Source organism: Elephas maximus, chromosome 5, assembly GCF_024166365.1.
Source record: "Elephas maximus indicus isolate mEleMax1 chromosome 5, mEleMax1 primary haplotype, whole genome shotgun sequence".
Taxonomy (NCBI): Eukaryota; Metazoa; Chordata; class Mammalia; order Proboscidea; family Elephantidae; genus Elephas; species Elephas maximus.
Window position 1 is genome coordinate 49,768,050 of NC_064823.1, and position 18,753 is coordinate 49,786,802.

Below are 18,753 nucleotides of genomic sequence, written 5' to 3' on the forward strand. Positions count from 1 at the left end.
ACCCATTCATCTGTTGATGGACACCTAGGTTGTTTCCGTCTTCTTTGCTACTGTGAATAGTGCTGCAATGCACATGAGTGTGCATGTATCTATTCGTGTGACGGCTCCTATTTCTCTGGGATATATTCCAAGGAATGAGGTTGCTGGATCATATGGTACTTCTATTTCTAGCTTTTTAAGGAAGGGCCAAATCACTTTTCAAAGTTGTTGTACGATTTGACATTCCCACCAGCAGTGTATAAGTGTTCCCGCCTCTCCACAACCTCTCGAACATTTATTATTTTGTGTTTTTTGGATTAATACTACCTTTGTTGAGGTAAGATGGTATCTCATTGTAGCTTTGATTTGCATTTCTCTAATGGCTAATGATCGTGAGCATTTCCCCATGTATCTGTTAGCTGCCTAAATGTCTTCTTTGGTTAAGTACCTGTTCATATCCTTTGCCCATTTTTTAATTGGGTTATTTGTCTTTTTGTTGTTGAAGTTTTGCAGTATCTCGTAGATTTTAGCAATTAGAACCTGATCAGATATGTCGTAGCCAAATTTTTTTCCCCTGTCTGTAGGTTGTCTTTTAACTCTTTTGGTCAAGTGTTTTGAAGAGCCTAAGTGTTTGATTTTTAGGAGCTCCCAGTTGTTTAGTTTCTCTTCTGGTGTTTGTGCATTTTAAATAATGTTTTATATTCTGTTTACGCCATGTATAAGGGCTCCTAGTGTTGTTCCTATTATTCCATGATCTTTATTATTTTAGATTTTATATTTAGGTCTTTGATCCATTTTAGGTTAGTTTTTGTGCCTGGTGTGAAGTATGGATCTTGTTTCATATTTTTGCAGATGGATATCCAGTTTTGCCAGAATTGTTCGTTAAAGAGACTGTCTTTTCCACATTTAAGGAACTTTGGGCCTTTGTCAAATACCAGCTGCTCATAGGTGGATGAATTTATGTCTCAATTCTCAATTCTGTCCCATTGGTCTATGTATCTATTATTGTACCAGTACCAGGCTGTTTTGACTACTGTGGCGGTATAATGGGTTCTAAAATCAGGTAGTGTAAGGCTTCCCACTTTGTTCTCCTTTTTCAGTAATGCTTTACTTATCTGGGGCCTCTTCCCTTTCCATATGGAGTTAGTGATTTGCTTCTCCATCTCATTAAAAAATGCCATTGTAATTTGGATCAGGATACATTGTTTCTGTAGATTTCTTTGGGTGGAATAGACATTTTCACAATGTTAAATCTTCCTACCCATGAGCAAGGTATGTTTTACCACTTATGTAGGCCTCTTCTGGTTTCTTGCAGTAGTTTCTTGTAGTTTTCTTTGTATAGGTCTTTTACATCTCTGGTAAGATTTATTCAAAAGTATTTTATCTTCTTGGGGGCTATTGTAAATGGTATTGATTTGGTGATTTCCAATAATGGCGTAGAGGAATTCAACTGATTTTTGTATGTTTATCTTGTATCGTGATACTTTGCTGAAATCTTCTATTACTTCCAGTAGTTTTCTTGTGAATTCTTTGGGATTTTCTGTGTATAAGATCATATCATCTACAAATAAGGATACTTTTACTTCTTTCTTACCAATCTGGATGCCCTATATTTCTTTATCTAGCCTAATTGCTCTGACTAGGACCTCCAGCACAATGTTGAATAAGAGTGGTGATAAAGGGCATCCTTGTCTGGTTCCTGATCTCAAGGGGAATGCTTTCAGGATCTCTCCATTTAAGATGATGTTAGCTGTTGGCTTTGTATAAATGCCTTTTATTATGTTGAGGAATTTCCCTTCTACTCCTATTTTGCTGAGAGTTTTTATCATGAATAGGTGTTGAACTTTGTCAAATGCCTTTTCTGCATCAGTTGATAAGATCATGTGGTTTTTGTCTTCTGTTTTATTTATGTGATAGATTACATTGCTTGTTTTTCTAATGCTGAACCATTCCTGCATACCTGGTATGAATCCCACTTGGTCATGGTGGATATTAGTTTGTAATTTTCTTTTTCGTGGGGCCTTTACCTGGTTTTGGTATCATGGTAATGCTTGCTGCATAGAATGAGTTTAGGAGTATGCCATCTTTTTCCATGCTCTGAAATACCATTATTAGTAGTGGTGTTAACTCTTCTCTGAAAGTTTGGTAGAATTCTCCAGTGAAGCCGTCAAGGCCAGGACTTTTTTTTTGTTGGGAGTTTTTTAATTACCTTTTTGATCTCTTCTTTTGTTATAGGTTTATTTAGTTGTTCTACCTCTGTTTGTATTAGTTTAGGTAGGTAGTGTGTTTCTAGAAATTTGTCCATTTCCTCTAGGTTTTCAAATTTGTTGGAGTACAATTTCTCATAGCTTCCTATTATGATTCTTTTAATTTCAGTTGAGTCCGTTGTGATATCACCCATCTCATTTCTTGTTCAGGTTATTTGCTTCCTCTCCTGTTTTTCTTTTGTCAGTTTGGCCAGTGGATTATCGATTTTGCTGATCTTTTCAAAGAACCAGCTTTCAGTCTTGTTAAGTCTTTGGATTGTTTTTCTTTTCTCTATTTAATTAATTCTGCTCTAATTTTTATTATTTGCTTTCTTCTGGTGCCCGAGGGCTTCTTTTGCTGCTCTCGTTCTATTTTTTCGAGTTGTAGGGTAATGTTTTGATTTTGACCCTTTCACATTTTTGGATATGTGCATTTATTGATATAAATTGCCCTCTGAGCACTGCTTTTGCTGTGTCCCAAAGGTTCTGGTAGGATGTGTTTTCATTCTCATTTGAGTCTGTGAATTTTTTTATTCTGTCCATAATTTGCTCTATAGCCCAGTAGTTTTTGAGCTAGGTGCTGTTCAGTTTCCATGTGTTTGATTTTTTTTTCCTTGTTTTTTCTGTTATTAATTTCTACTTTTATGGCTTTGAGGTCAGAAAAGATGCTTTGTAATATTTCGATGCTTTGGATTCTGTGAAGGCTTGCATTATGGCCTAATATGTGGTCTATTCTGGAAAATGTTCCATGTGCATTGAAAAAGAAAGTATACTTGGCTGCTGTTAGGTGGAGTGTTCTGTATATGTCTATGAGGTCAAGTTGGTTGATTGTGGCATCTAGGTCTTCCATGTCTCTATTGCAGTTCTTTCTGGATGTTCTGTCCTTCACTGATAGTGATGTTTTTAAGTCTCCTACTATTATTGTGGAGCTGTCTATCTCTCTTTCAATGCTGTTAGAGTTTATGTATTTTGGAGCCCCATTGTTGGGTGCATAAATATGTATTATGGTTATGTCCTCCTGGTGTATTGACCCTTTAATCATTATATACTGTCCTTCCTTATCCTTTGTGGTGGATTTTACTTTAAAGTCTATTTTCTCAGATTAATAATGCCACTCCTGCTCTTTTTTGATTGATGTTTACTTGATTTTTTTTTTCCATTCTTTGAGTTTTAGTTTGTACCTCTAAGGTGTGTCTCTTGTAGACAGCATATAGACAGATCGTGTTTTTTCATGCATTGTGTGACTCTCTGTCTCTTTATTGGTACATTTAGTGCATTTACATTCAGTGTAATTATTGATAGTTTAGTGCTGCAATTTTGATGTCTTTTTTGTGTGTTGTTGACAGTTTCTTTGTTCCACTTAATTTTCTGTGCTGAGTCATTTTTCTTTATGTATTTTCTTTTCATCGTTTTCATTGTTGTTTATTTTGTATTTCCTGAGTCTTTGTTTTTCTTCTTTTTTATTTTGATGTGTAGGATTGTTAGTTTCCTTTGTGGTTACCATAATATTTACTGCTATTTTTCTAAGTTTAAACAAATCTTTTATTTCTTTATATCACCTTGACTTCATCTCTGTATGAAAGATCTCTGACTACATCATATAGTTCCTCTTTTTTGTTTTAATGTTGTCATCTTTTACATATTTTACTGTGGTATTGAGGCATATGCTGTTGAAATGGGCCCACAGAGGTCTATGCAGGGTTGAAAGGCATTCAAACTCCATGGATCCCTTATGCCTGTGCCTAGGCAAAGGGGCTATGCCTGCCCTACGTTCCCACTTAGCGGAGCTGATAGGTTACTTTTTCCTGTTTGTTAATTTATCCCCTCTCCAAAGCTGGTAGAATGGCTCAGGGCTCAAGATGGGTCCTACGTTCAGCCCAGGGGACAAAGCAATTGCTGAAGCTGGCCTGGGACCCTGCAGAGCAGGGAGGGGGCAGGTAAATGGGAGAAAGGTTCTTCCCAAAGAGGGCGTTTTTTATCCATGCAGTAGGTTGGACATACATACTTACCTTTTGCCAACTAAGCACAGCTTGTTGCTAGTTCTGGAGGCTTGAGTAGACTCTCCGCTGCTCGGTCTCTCCTGATGTGGAAAACGTGTCCCAAGCACCACTACTTGCCTCACCATGCACACTAGTCAGTTCAGCCTGCAGTGTGCCTATTCCCACCGGGTCAGGTATGGCAACTCATTGCTGCTTCTGAACCGTCTCTCCTTCCCATATGCCACTCTGTCCAATTCTTCAATTTTGCCTTTGATGTTCAGGGCTCCTAGATTGTCAAATATGATTCATTCACGTGTTTTGGGGGGTCTTTGTTGTAAGAGTAACCACAGGAAGTGTCTGACTATTCCACCATCTTGGCCCCATCTCTGAATGCAATAGATGTTTATTTTTACCAAGAACCACAATTTTGGTGGTAATGGTGTTAATTTTTATTAGTATTTGTACTGTCACTACTGATTCTTTTTACATTCTGGGTTATGTTAGAAACATTAATACCAGTTCAATTTGTAATTCCTTGGTTTTATAAATTCACATTTTAAATATCCAGCCTTTGTGTTTATTGAGAGATTACTGAGACTCTAGAAACAAATTTGCTGCTTAAGAGATTTTAAAAAAAAAAAAAAAAGCACATGATACTGGCCTTGCATTAAGATACTGTAGGACTTATTATGGTCAACAAGCCTTAACATATAATAAGAATACGGGTAGATGATAAAAGAGTAGATTAAATGTATGAGCTAATATGTCTTGGTGGATGGAGAGTTGAGGTATGAATTAAGTTTGAATAAAATTTATCTAATGGAATAGCATGGTGAGGGGAAAAGAGGCAGTGGTAAAATTCAGAGGGACTGAAAAATATGTGGGAGAAAAGGCAGATGCAAGAATGAACTTCCAGAAGGTTATGGTCTGATACATACTGAAGAGGAGTAGAAAATAAGGGTAGAAATAATATAAATTTGTGCCATAAAGGGCTCATAAAGGGATTTGAATGCCAAGATGAGGAGTCTTGGCATTATAGATACTAGCTATAATGCAGGATATAACCAGTACTAGTTAGGTGTTGATTTTTTGAGTAGGGGAGTTGTCAGTCAAGGTAACATTTATGAAAGTATAGTGTTTCTAAAGTATACTTTGAAAGTATACTCTGAAGGGAGAGAGCCTGGAACTATTTCCAAGTTATTACGCTAACGTAAAAATTGGGTCTAAAATTGGGTTTTGGCAAAGGACAGGAGAAACAGGAATGATTTTGATAGATTTCAAAGAAAGAATTGGTAAAACTTGATGACAAATAAAACTAAAAATAAAAAACAAATTAAAACTCAAAATGGGGTGGAGCCAACATGACCCTATAGACAGAAGCGCCACACCATCCCTGCACAGCAAGGACCTGAAAAACTGAGTAAAACAGATAACAAACATCAGTCCCAGAACCCTCAGAGTCAAATGAAGGGATAAAGAACTCAACCAAGCATCAAATGGAATAAAAAACTGACAAAGAAGAGGGAGAGCTACAGAGTGGAGGTCCCATATCAGCTAACGCAGCAAGAATTCATTATCTTCGACCTCTCAGCTACCAAGAACAATGGACAGGGAGTATGAAATGGCGACTTCGTGGAGCTCCCAGCAGGAGACAGAGCACCCAGTCATGAAGGATACATGCTTTCCCACTCCCTGCCCTTCTTCCTTCTACATGGCCTCTGCCACTTTCTGGTGGGCCAAAGTCCCTCAGTTGGGGAAATGCCAGCTCCTTGCCACTTAGATGTACCTCACCCACATTGGCTGGTTCCTTCAGTGCTATTTTTTCTTTGTTGCTGTTCTTGTTTTTTTTTCTTTTGGCTTCTTTTGGTTTCTTCTCTCTCTGTCTCACTTCCTTTCCTTTCTCCCAAACACCTGTAACCATATGCCATTTCCACTCCTCCTTGACAGACTGAGCAGCACTGTTTGGTGCTCTTCCTTGTTCCACACCACCAAGCCAGTAGGCTCCCTTGGGGCTTTTTTTCCTTCTTCTTTTCTCAGTTTCTTGTCTCTTTCTACCTTCCTTCCTTTCCTTTCTCCTAAACACTTAGTACCATGTGCCATCTCCACTCCTTCTTGTCAGGCTGTGCCATACTGCTCAGCTGGGGATCCGCTTCCCTGGTATGCACTGCCACACTGGTGGGCTCCCTTGGGGCATTTTGTTTTTCTTTTTTTCTTGGTTTCTTGTTTCTCTCTACCTTTCTTGCTTTCCTTTCTCCTGACCACCTGGCTATATGTCCCTTCCTCTCTCTCTCTTTTTTTCCAGTTTCTTATCTCTCTCTCCCTTCCTTCCTTTTTTCTACCCACTAGCCATGTGTGCTCTCTCTGCCCTTTCTTGATAGGCTGTGCCACACCATCTGGCTAGAAAGTCATTGGCACACAGCTTCCCCAGATTTGTGCCACCCCAGCAGCACGCTCCCTCAGCACCTTTCTCTTTTTTTGGCTCTTGTTTCTCTCTCTTTCATACCCACTTAGTCCCACACATCTCATCCTCCCCCTTCCCTCCTGCCTATCTGCACCATGCACTGAGCACCGGACTCCCAAGCACCACAGGCACAGACCACTGGATGCCACCCTGCACTGCCTCCTGGCCCCAACCTTTCAGCGCCAGTACTTGCCACAAACAACCCATTCCCACCCCTCTCCATCCACTGGACATGCCCTGCTGCACCATAGCTGAGCAACTGGCCCTGCCCACCTCGACAAGATGGTAAGAAATATGCCCGCAGATGAGCAAGCAACAAAGAATGGCCAACCCGCATACCCAGACATAACCAAATAAAAAAGCATGACTAAGGAAACAAATCTATAGTCAATAAAGGAAGAAAATAATTCCTGAATGTCCTGAAGACACCAGACAATATCAAAATATATATTAAAAAAGGGCAGGATGGCTTTTGTAAGCATACAAAATAACACCAGATGACCTTCTGGTAGAAGTTAAGGCACTGCAACTACCTGATAGGGAATTCAAAACTCTAATATGCAGGGCCCTCCAAGAGATGAAGGAAAACACAGAAAAAAATAGACAAAATCAGGAAAAGACAGACAACTCAATGGAATAGTTCAAGAACAAAATGTCAAAATAAACAAACAGAAATCATATAAACACAAAATTTAGAAATTCAAAAGATAAACAAGATTTCAGAAATGAACAGTGTCATAAAAGTTTTGAGGAGCAAGTTTGAAACAGTGGAACACAGGATCAGTGAAATTAAAGACAAATCCTTGGATATCACTTTGTTTGAGGAAAAATCAGAGAAAAGATTGAAGAAACTGTGAGAACGATGTGTGATACAATCAAAAGCAAAAATTTGTGAGTGATCAGAGTTCCAGATTGGGGAAGAAACTGGAAAACACAGAGTGGATCATTGAAGATTTGCTGACAGAAAACTTCCTTAATATCATGAAAAATTAAAATCTGACCATCCAAGAAGCTCAGTGAACCCCATATAGGATAGATCCCAAGAGAAAATGACCAAGGCATATCATAATCACGCTCGCTAAAACCAAAGACAAAGAAAGAATCCTGACAGCAGCTTGAGAAAAACAAAAAGTCACAGACAGAGGGGAAACAATAAGACTAAGCTCTGATTACTTGATAGAAACCATGCAGGCAAGAAGGCAATGGGATGACATATAAAACCTCAAAAGAAAAAAAATTGCCAACAAAATAATATATCCTGCAAAACTCTCACTCAGATATGATGGTGAAATTTGGACACTTCTAGATAAACAGAAATTAAGGGAATACATAAAAACCAAGCCAAATTTACAAGAATTATTAAAGGGAGTCCTTCAGTTAGAGAACAAACAACACCAAACAATGCGCTGAATCTAAGATGCAAGACTGCATCAGCCAGATACCAACCCAGGTAATGAACTCTCAAGGATAAAATGAAACTAAAAGATTTACAACAGGAAAACAGAGAAGTTAATCTGTAAATGACAACAACATCAGAACCATAAAAGAGGGGGAATAAATGGTGTAGTTATAGAACTTTCAAGTGGAAAAGAAGTCAAGGTGATATCAAGTAATAAAAGATTGGTTCAAACTTAGGAAGATAGCAGTAGATTTCAAGGTAACCACAAAGAACGTTAACAAACCTACTCATCGAAATAAAGACGAAAACAAAGTCTCAGTAAACACAAAATCTACAAAAATGAAAGAAACAAAAAAATCCACCAACAAAAGGAATTCAGCACAAGGGAGTAAGAGGAGCAAAGAAAACGTCGGCACTACAAAAAAAAAAAAAAAAAGACCCGTTGCTGTTGACTCAATTCTGACTCATAAAAAAAATAGCGACCACAAAAAAAAAAAAAGCACTACAAAATGACAGCAATAAACTCACATCTCTCAATAACCACACTGAACATAAAGGGCTTAAATCCACCCATAAAAAGACAGAGTGACAGAATGGATAAAAAAACAGTACCAATCAATATGTTGTCTACAAATGACACACACCTTAGAAGCAAAAACAAATTTATTAAAAATCAAAGATATCAAGCAAACAGCTACCAAAAAAGAGCATAGTGACAATACTAATCTCAGATAAAATAGACTTTAAAACAAAATCCACCATAAAAGACAAAGAAGGGCATTATATAATGATTAAAGGAAGAATCCACCATAAATACCTAACCATAATAAATATCTATGCACCCGATGACAAAATACATAAAACAAACTCTAACAGCACTGAAAAGAGAAATTGACAGTTCCACAATAACAGTAGAAGACTTAAAACTCAAAATGGATTGCCAAGTTTGTAGGTTGTGCCTTTGCAAGCGTTTGGGAGATGAGTAAAATGATTGGATTAGGAAGAAAAATCAATTAGTTTGAAGTAAATAATATATCTAAACCACCTGGCACACTGTAGGTTATTAATAAATGTTGGTTCACCCTTCCTAGTTAGACATGAAGAAATCCACTATGAATAATTTAAATGATGTCACTGTCTTTAAAGCATAGAGGTCACATAGTTGGATATTGACTACTTAAATGGTTTTTACATAAGTAATTGATTTATGAATCGCTGGGTGGCACACAGTTAATGGTTTAAGGCAAATTCAGAGGCATCTGAAGGAGGCCTTGCAATCGATATCTAAAAAATCAGCCACTGAAAACCTCATGGAGGACAGTTTCACTCTGACATATGTGGGGTCTCCATGAGTAGAAAACTAACTCGACAGCAACTGGAAATAGACATATAAGTTAAGAAACTAAGGAAAATGGTGACCTGATGTTTGAATAAATGGGAATTTCTGAACTATTTTCTAATAGTTCCTTTGGGCATGTGTTAAAAGATGGTGAGTCGTTATGCTCTAATTTATCTGTCCTATATTTATCTATTTTTACTTTATGTATTGGAGAAAAAAAGAAATTAGTGTTTTTGTACTTTTCTGAAAATTATCAGGTACTGTAGAAGTTATTGGAGCCCTGGTGGTGCAGTGGTTAAGAGCTCGGCTACTAACCAAAAGTCCAGCAGTTCGATTCCACCAGCCACTCCTTGGAAACCCTATGGGGCAGTTCTACTCTGTCCTATAGGGTCATTATGAGTCAGAATCCACTCAGTGGCAATAGGTTTGGGTTTTGTTTTTGTTTTGTTTTTTTTGCTGTTTGATGAAAGTTATTAGAATATTGTATTTATTTATCCCTGAAAATTTTCCCATTTGATGCAGAGCCTCAAAGCAAACTTGATCTTAGGAAAATGCAGTATTACGTGTTACTATCATTTGTCTTTTCTGACTGGCAGGGGAGGAGGAATGACTTGACAGGTGGGGGTGGTGAGAGGAACTATTATCTGAATACCTACTATGTCCCAGGTATTCTTTGCATTCTCATATTTAATCCTCACAAATATACAGTAAGGTAATTATTACATTGTTCACTTTATAAATAATTAGTAGCTCAGAGAGCTTGAGTCCCTTGTACAAGCAAGATCACTCACCTGGTTGCAGCAAAAACAGAATTCAACCCGTTTGCTAGATTCCAAATCTCTTGTAACTTCTACTATATCACTGTCTCCCAAGCAAGAAGGACAATAAGAAGAGCAACAAATCCTAGAACCCTAAGGGACCTTAGTATTTTGTGTTGTCTTATTGTTACCAAGAACCTAGCACCACATGGTTCAGTTAGAACTCCCAAGGCTCTGCGGGTAACGTGAGCATTCAAAAAAGATATTTCAATGGAGGGAAACTGAGGGAGCAAGAGTACAAAATCAGCCCCAAAATGTCTGTACATTGATTTGTCACTATTCCACTCTTTGTCCAAATATATTTGCTAGATAAAACATAGAATTGATGAGTATTTAATGAAAATTACTCAGCACTTTTGTCTTTTTTTCTAATAGTATAAGTGCTAGGCTTTGTTTGCTTTTTGTTTAACAGAGCCATTTACTTAAATTATATGTTAACTCTGTTTAACATTTTTCTTTATGCTCTGTGTTTTTCCCCTGAATGCAGGCTGTATTAGGTCCTCTGGCTCTAGAATCAGCAAGAATCAGCGCACACCATTTGGAAGGGTATGCAATGGATGTGATGACGTTAGCATTTTTATCCATTTTGATCTCAGCTCCAAATGGGGCTCTTCTTATTGGCATACTGGGACCCAAAATGCTTTCTCGCACTGATCCAAGACACTACAAAAAGTCTGTTGGTACAATATTAATACATCATTAAAAAAAATTTTTTTTCTTTGCCACCACCTGCCTGGTTCTTTAAATAAATTATCTTAGATGAGAGAAAAATAAGGGATTACAAATATGTGGAGATTGCACATTGAACCCACTGTTTAGTAAATATGTGACCTCATTACGCAGCTTACCTGTAATTTTTTATTCTGAAGCTAATTTAATAAAAATAGTATTAAATGAAATGACCTCTTAGTATTAAATAAGTCTGTAAATACTCTAGGATAGTTTAAAATGATCCATAAGGCTTAATTTAATATCACCATACAAACTAAGCATAATGAAAAACATAATGAGCCAATGACAAAGAAAAAACTCTAAATACTGAACTTGGTAAGATATTCGTAAGTCTCCAAACGAAAAGAATGCAACTCTCCATCAGTTTAAAAGACCACCAGAAAATGAAAATAAATAAAAAATGACAGGAATAAAACACATCAATTGTGAACTGAATGTTGTAAGTGCCGTCAAGTTGGTTCTGACTCATAGTGATCCTATGTATAACAGAATGAAACACTACCCAGTCCTGCACCATTCTCACAGTCATTGCTATGCTTGAGCCCATTGTTGCAGCCACCATGTCAATCCATCTTGTTGAGGGTCTTCCTCTTTTTCAGTGACCCTCTATGTTACCAAGCATGATGTCGTTCTCCAGGAACTGATCCCTCCTGATAAAGTGTCCAAAGTATGTGGGATTAGTCTCACCACCCTTGCTTCTAAGGAGCATTCTGGTTGTACTTCTTCCAAGACAGATTTGTTTGTTCTTCTTGCAGTACATGGTATATTCAATATTCTTTTCCAACACCATAATTCAGTGCAGCAGTTCTTCAGTCTTCCTTATCCATTGTCCAGCTTTCATACACATATGAGATGATTGAAAAATACCATGGCTTGGGTTGGCACACCTTAGTCCTCAAACTGGCATCTTTGCTTTTCAAAACTTTAGAGTTCTGTTGGAGCACATTTGCCCAATGCAACGCGTTGTCTGATTTCTTGACTGCTACTTCCATGGTAGCAGTACAACTAGAATGCTCCTTAGAAGTGAGGATGGCAAGACTATATATGTATCACATACTTTGGACATGTTATCAGGAGGGATCAGTCCCTGGAGAAGGACATCATGCTTGGTAAAGAAGAGGGGCAGCAAAAAAGAGGAAGACTCTCATCGAGATATGCCTGCGAGCACAACTGGGAAGAGGCTGTCCGAATGGAAGAACTGTATCTTGAGTGTTCCTGAGCCTGAATTTTAACTGTTACCTCCCTAATAAACCCCATAATAGTGAGTATGGTCTGTGAGTTCTGTGTGGCCATTGCAATGAATTATCAGACCCAATATAGAGTGGTACGAGAGGGATGGTTGGTGTCAGAATTGGTAAAGATGTAGAGAGGAGGCATGCCTGAACACCACCTCATAGGAATCAGCCTTAGGCTGTTGATCTTGATTCTCCTTCCCCCTTGAGAAGTTAGAGGAGATCAGACACTGCCTCCAGTTTTTGCCGTTGGTGCCAGAAGCGGGATTCTTTGCAATGGCTCCAGACTCATGAAAGCGTGGGACTTTGTAAGAGAAAGAATGAAGAGGTTTGGGAAGTGAAACTTTTGATTCTTAGATGATTACTTTGGTTGTTGTTACCTGTAACCGCTGAAAAGCTGCAGCTGGAGTGGCCTGGGGTCAAAAGCAGGCGAGATTAGCAGAATGATTGATAGGGGGACACAGTTTTCTGGTTCCACCCAGCCAGAGGCCCAAGGCCATATGCATATGAATGGAAAGACAGTTAAGGTGTAGAGAAGACTAAACAGGGATTTTTTTTTTTTTAAAACGGTGATGTTTAGGGTTATGTGTTTAATTGAATGTACTATGGATATTGAATGTCTCTCCTACCTAGTGTTGTAAAACAGACCTAAATGTATGATAGAAATGAATATTTGGTATTATAGATTAGAGAGAGTGTGTACTGCTGCCTTCAGCCAATACCTGATTGGATATGCTAAAAGGGGATCTAGGATTTGCCAGAAACACAAATTGTTTGAATGCAGTAGCCCTGTGTATAAACTGGGGGTTTAGGTTAGAAACCCGAACCCCACCCAAATTTGCACTTTAAAACACATGCAGAACCATCTAGAACTGCTGAGAACAGGAGATTTGCATTTGAAGGCAGGTCTGCAGGAAAAAAAAACTGTTTTGCTTTTTTAATTTCAAGCAAGCCGGTTGCTCTTGGATGCACCCAGGCAGGAAAAGTCAGTGTCCATCAGAAGGAGACCCTTCCAGGACTGGAAGTTAAAGGGAGCCAGCAGGGAGACAGCTTGATCTGCTCGCCTCTGGTGACTGCCTGGGTCCACTCAATGAGCGGAAGTGGGGGAACCATCCAGCAATAAAGAGATGGGTTGAGTTTGTACATGTTCCATTGGCACCCATTGATTGAGACCATGGGGCTAGGGATGACAGAGCGAGAGTAAAGCCTGGCTGGTCAGAAGTAAAAGGAGTTGTGTGGACTCCTATGTTTATGGGTGGAACCCACTGAGCTAGCTGCAGGGGTTGGGGATGAGAGTGAGTGAAGGGGCTGTCTGAAGTGCTGGGAGGTATGCGTGAATTCTCGAGCCTAAGGCTGCTACCCATTGTGACCTAGCTTGGATGGGTAGAGATGAGCTGACCAGAACCCAACTGAATGAAGGGAAAGATGTTTGACACCATGAGCTGGTTGTTGTTAGGTTTCTTCGAGTCAGGTCCAACTCATAGCAACCCCCATGCACAACAGAATGAAACACGGCCCGCCCCACAATCGTTGTTATGCTTAAGCCCATTGTTGCAGCCACTGTGTCAGTACATCTTGATGAGGGTCTTCCTCTTTTTCTCTGACCCTCTACCAAGCATGATGTCCTTCTCCAAGGACTGATCCCTCCTGACACATCCAAAGTATGTGAGACGTAGTCTTGCCTTCCTTGCTTCTAAGGAGCATTCTGGTTGTACTTCTTCCAAGGCAGATTTGTTGGTTCTTTTGGCAGTCCATGGTATATTCAATATTCTTCACCAACACCACAGTTCAAAAGCGTCAATTCTGCTTTGGTCTTCCTTATTCACTGTCCAGCTTTCACATGTATATGATGCGATTGATAATACCATGGCTTGGGTCAGGCGCACTTTAGCCTCCAAGGTGACATCTTTGCTTTTCAACACTTTAAAGAGGTCCTTTGCAGCAGATTTGCCCAACGCGTCTTTTGATTTCTTGACTGTGTCAACTAGTATACCTCTAATTTGTTCTAAAATGGCTATGTGTTTCATATAGTGCAGTCTTTTATTCAACCACTCCTATATGAGTATATATTTATTTTGTTTCCAGGCATTTTCCACTAAGATCAATATTACAATAAATGGTAACAGTACTGCAATGAACAAACATTATGTTCATACATATTGGTGCTTTTATTTTTATGGGATTTTTGTGACAAAGGATACATTAATTGTATTTTCCCAAATGTTACCAAACTGTTTTCCAAAAAGGCTAACAAGCCATATTTCCACCACCGATGTATGGGAGTACTTTATCCCCTCCTCCAAAATCCCCACCAGCGATAGGTATTGCTCTTCCTAATATGCGACTGTCTAACGGGTATGAAGTGACAACACTTTCATGATTTGTGTTTCCCTGATTTCTAGGAGATTGAGCATGATCTTACACATTTTGGTCATTTGAATTTGTTTTGCTATTGTTATGTCTTTATATTCCTATTATTTGCCCACATCTTTATGTTGTTTGCCTTTTTCTTGTTCATTTGTAAGTACTTGTTGTATATGATGTATTATCTTTGTGTATCACATACATGTATTGGTGTATAAGTGTAGATTTTAACCCTTTGTAACCCACGCTGCAATTTCCCCCCATATTTATTATTGTTCTTTTGAATTTATCTCTTTTGTCACATAAAATATACTATTTTATGTATCACATCAAAACCTTTAGTGTAAATTGGGGGATTTGTTTTTCTTTTTTTTTAAATACCACATTTGTCATATATTGAATTCTCATCTATATGTAGATTCTCATATCTCTTCTACTAATCTTGTTATTTAGTTCAGTTATTTTTATCCTATTAATCCCAATGGCTTTAGGCTTTGTGCTAGTATTTGCTAAGTTCCTCTCACTTTTCTTGACTATTTTATAGTAACTTGGAGATAAAGTAATCCAATTTTTAAATGCTTTTGTGATTATAATGTGAATTATATTGGATTTATATACTAACTTTGAGAGAATGGAAACCCTGGTGGCGTAGTGGTTAAGTGCTACAGCTGCTAACCAAGAGGTCGGCAGTTCGAATCCACCAGGTGCTCCTTGGAAACCCTATCAGGCAGTTCTACTCTGTCCTATAGGGTTGCTATGAGTCGGAATCGACTGGATGGCAGTGTTTTTTTTTGTTTGTTTGTTTTTGAGAGAATTTATATTGTTGTGACAATAAATATTCCAATGTGTTGCTCTAAGTTGCATGCAGCATATTCAAGTGTATATCTTCACCTTATTTCTCTTTTTGGCAGCTGTTACAGATTGAATTGTGTCCCCCCAGAGTGTGTGCTGGAATCCTAACCCCTATACCTGTCAATGTAATCCTATTTGGGAACAGGGTTTTTGTTATGTTGATAAGGCCATATCAGTGTAGGATGTGTCCTCAACCTGATCACTTCCGAGTTATAAAAACAGCAGATTAGATACAGGGGCAAGCACATAGAGGGTGAAGACAGATGCTATCTGAGGCAGGCAGATGAATCTACAAGCCCAGGAATACCAAGGATTGCCAGCTACTAGACGCTAAAATGGGCCCTGGTGGCATAGTGGTTAAGCGTTCAGCTGTTAAGCAAAAAGGCTGGCAGTTCGAATCCACCAGCTGCTCCTTGGAAACCCTATGGGGCAGTTCTACTCTGTCCTATAGGATGGCTATGAGTTGGAACCAACTCGACAGCACCTAACAACAACAACAACAACAGAAGCTAAAATAGTCAAAGAAGGAAATCCCCTTAGAGCCACACTCTGAATTCGGACTTCTAGCCTCTTGAACTGTGAAAAAATAAACTAACTGCTGTTCTTTAAACCCACCCACTTATGGCATTTCTGTTACAACAGCACTAGTTAGCTAAAACAGCAGCATTCAACATACTTCTAAGATTTGAGTTCCTTAAATTTGTTCAGTAAATGTGATTGACTCGCATCTTTAGTGTGATAGTGCAGAGGAATATATGATGGATATTAATGGAAAATTTCAGGAAATTTAAAAGCGTAGTAAATTGTTGACATTTTTATTTTCTCACCAGTACAGGGGTCATCTCTGTAATTATGCAATTTACTACCACTTTCTCCTTTTATATATTATTTTGGAAAATTACAGCCTCATAATAGAGATTAGGAATTTGTTAACACTGTGGCTGATCTACTTGACAACAGTGTTCTAAGAGAATACAGTCACAAATATACTCTCACCATAATGTTTGAAATTTGATTTTTTTTTTTGTAAGGAAAAATCAAGTGTTCAAACCAAAACAAAGTTAGAGAGTGAAGTCATCTCTTTGTCTTAAAGAGACAGATATGATTTTCTAAGCAGGTTTTCAATGTCCTTCAAGACCCTGTCTAATATAAAATTGCACAAAATAATTGGTAATAACTACATACCAAAATATGGGCTATATACTAATTACATTAAAATGATGCTTGCTACGACTTTACTAGATTCATGCAAATGATAAAAGTAGTTGACTGGCCGTACATGATAAGTTAAAGTGAGCTTCCAGTAAAGACTATTAAGACAAACTAAAGCACAACCTCCGATGATGCAGCACAGCTAAAACCAAACCAAAGGCTCTGTGGGTATTCTTCCAGTAAGGCAAAGAGGCAGTCACGGAATTGCTGCTCACATGGTTTTTTAAACATGATTTTTGATCCTCTCTAAGAAATCCATGGGTAGTGCAATGGATAACACACCCAGCTGTTAACCAAAAGGCTGGAGGTTCAAGAACACCCAGAAGCACCTCGAATAAAAGGCTTGTCTGTCAACCCAAAAAATCAGCACTGAAAACCCTAAGGAGAACAGTTCTACCCTGACACATATGGGGCTGCCTGAGTCCAAAACCCACTCAGCAGCAACTGGTAAAGATAGAGGAAGTCATCTACCACGATTTACGTAATCTTGAATCACTGTTGCTTTATTTGGTTTTCCTCAAACTTTAACAAGTTAAAGTATGTAGCAAATTAGTCATTAAACTTGAAAAATGATTCAACTGAATAGAAAAACTTCCTGTGATGAAGCCTTCAGATATCAAGGAATGAGTTCAGGTATTTTCTGCGTAAATTTTCCCCAAGGATGTGCCACTTTAAACACCGTTTAACTGTTTAAAGTAAAAATCGGTACCACTGAATGCAACGCTTATCCTGCCACCATATACTACTTACTTGATTCAAATTCCTTAAATATCAACTGTATAATTTAATCACAGTGATACCTTCAGGAATTACTGAGGTTTGCAGGACCCTATATTAAATTGTCTCAAGCTGCTATGTTTTTAATGTTTTTTCCTTTCTCTCTTTTTTTTTTGTCCTCTCCCCTGCTGCCAGCTGTTATATTTTATCATGCACCTGCCTGTAGCAGCATCTTTTCAATACTTATGATTTGTTCAGGAGCAGAAATCAGGTAACCAAACTTGTTAGAACTGGGTGTGAAGTTAAGACTACGTAGGCTCCAAAGATGGGGAACTGAGGCACTCACGGCTGAATAAAGTGCATAAGCATTAGTGCAGCATCCCTCTCGGTCCGCTCCAGACTGATGCTGCTGCCACAACTGAATGCTAAGTGGCTGAAGTGCAATCAGATGTTTCTGTTGATATCAAATAAAATACCATAATTTCTTAAGAATGCTACTCAACAGTGGAGTTTTAAAACTCTTTGCAGTTGAAGAGTCTGATAGCTTTTTTTTCCTTTTTGTGTTTTAGGTGAAAGCTTATACAGCAATGTCAACAATTCATACACGAACTATTCCGTGACATTGGTTGCTATCCCCACAAAGTATCAGCACTCTCCCCATTTCCACCCTGCCTTCCCTGTTTCCATCCCCCTAGTTTCCCTGGTTTCAGTCCAGGTTAAAAGGGTGTCTTAGGGCTATAGTCTCGGGGGTTCCTCCAGTCTCTATCAGTCCAATAAGTCTGATCTTTTTTACGAATTTGAGTTTTGTTCTACATTTTTCTCCCATTCTAACCAGAATGATAGCCTGTTTCTAGTAGAGGACTGCGTGATCACAGCAAGGAAGGGAGAACTATCCAGATCAGCAGCTGGCTCAAGTGGCTTCCCATAAACATATTAACAAATTAGGTTGCAAAATACAAAAGCAATGTGATGAATCATCGTATGAGACACTGAACTCAAAGCTGAATTGTAATGCGTTTTTCAAAACGCAGCTTGCTTAATTACCCATCTGAATGAATCACTACTACCTCAACCTGATCATGGCTTTTGGATACCTGACATTTATGCAATGGTGATGCTCATTTGCTAAGTAATGAGTAGTTCCCTAGGAAGCAGAACAGCCCTCACAGCAGTCATGTGACACAGTAACAACAGGGCTGTCTCTTTAAGCTCCTAGAAACCCAAGATAGGTATTCAAGAGCTGTTATCTTCTATCAATTCAGAGGTAGTTGGTTATTAAAACCCACTGCCGTTGAGTCAATTCCGACTCATAGTGACCCGATAGGACTTCCAAGGCTGTAAATCTTTACAGTAGCAGACTGCCACATCTTTCCTGTGCAGCCACGGGTGGTTTCGAACCGCCAACCTTTCAGTTAGCACTCAG

General features: G+C 38.6%; 1 protein-coding gene across 1 annotated transcript in view; it reads left to right on the forward strand.

The window, feature by feature from the left end:
- Positions 1 to 10,924, forward strand: part of LOC126077537 (sodium/hydrogen exchanger 9B1-like) — a 126,815-nt gene extending 115,891 nt beyond the window's left edge. The window contains exon 13 of the mRNA XM_049887065.1: positions 10,709 to 10,924. Within this exon, the coding sequence (XP_049743022.1) occupies positions 10,709 to 10,924 (216 nt within the window). The remainder of the gene's footprint in view (positions 1 to 10,708) is intronic.
- The last annotated feature ends 7,829 nt before the right edge of the window (positions 10,925 to 18,753 follow it).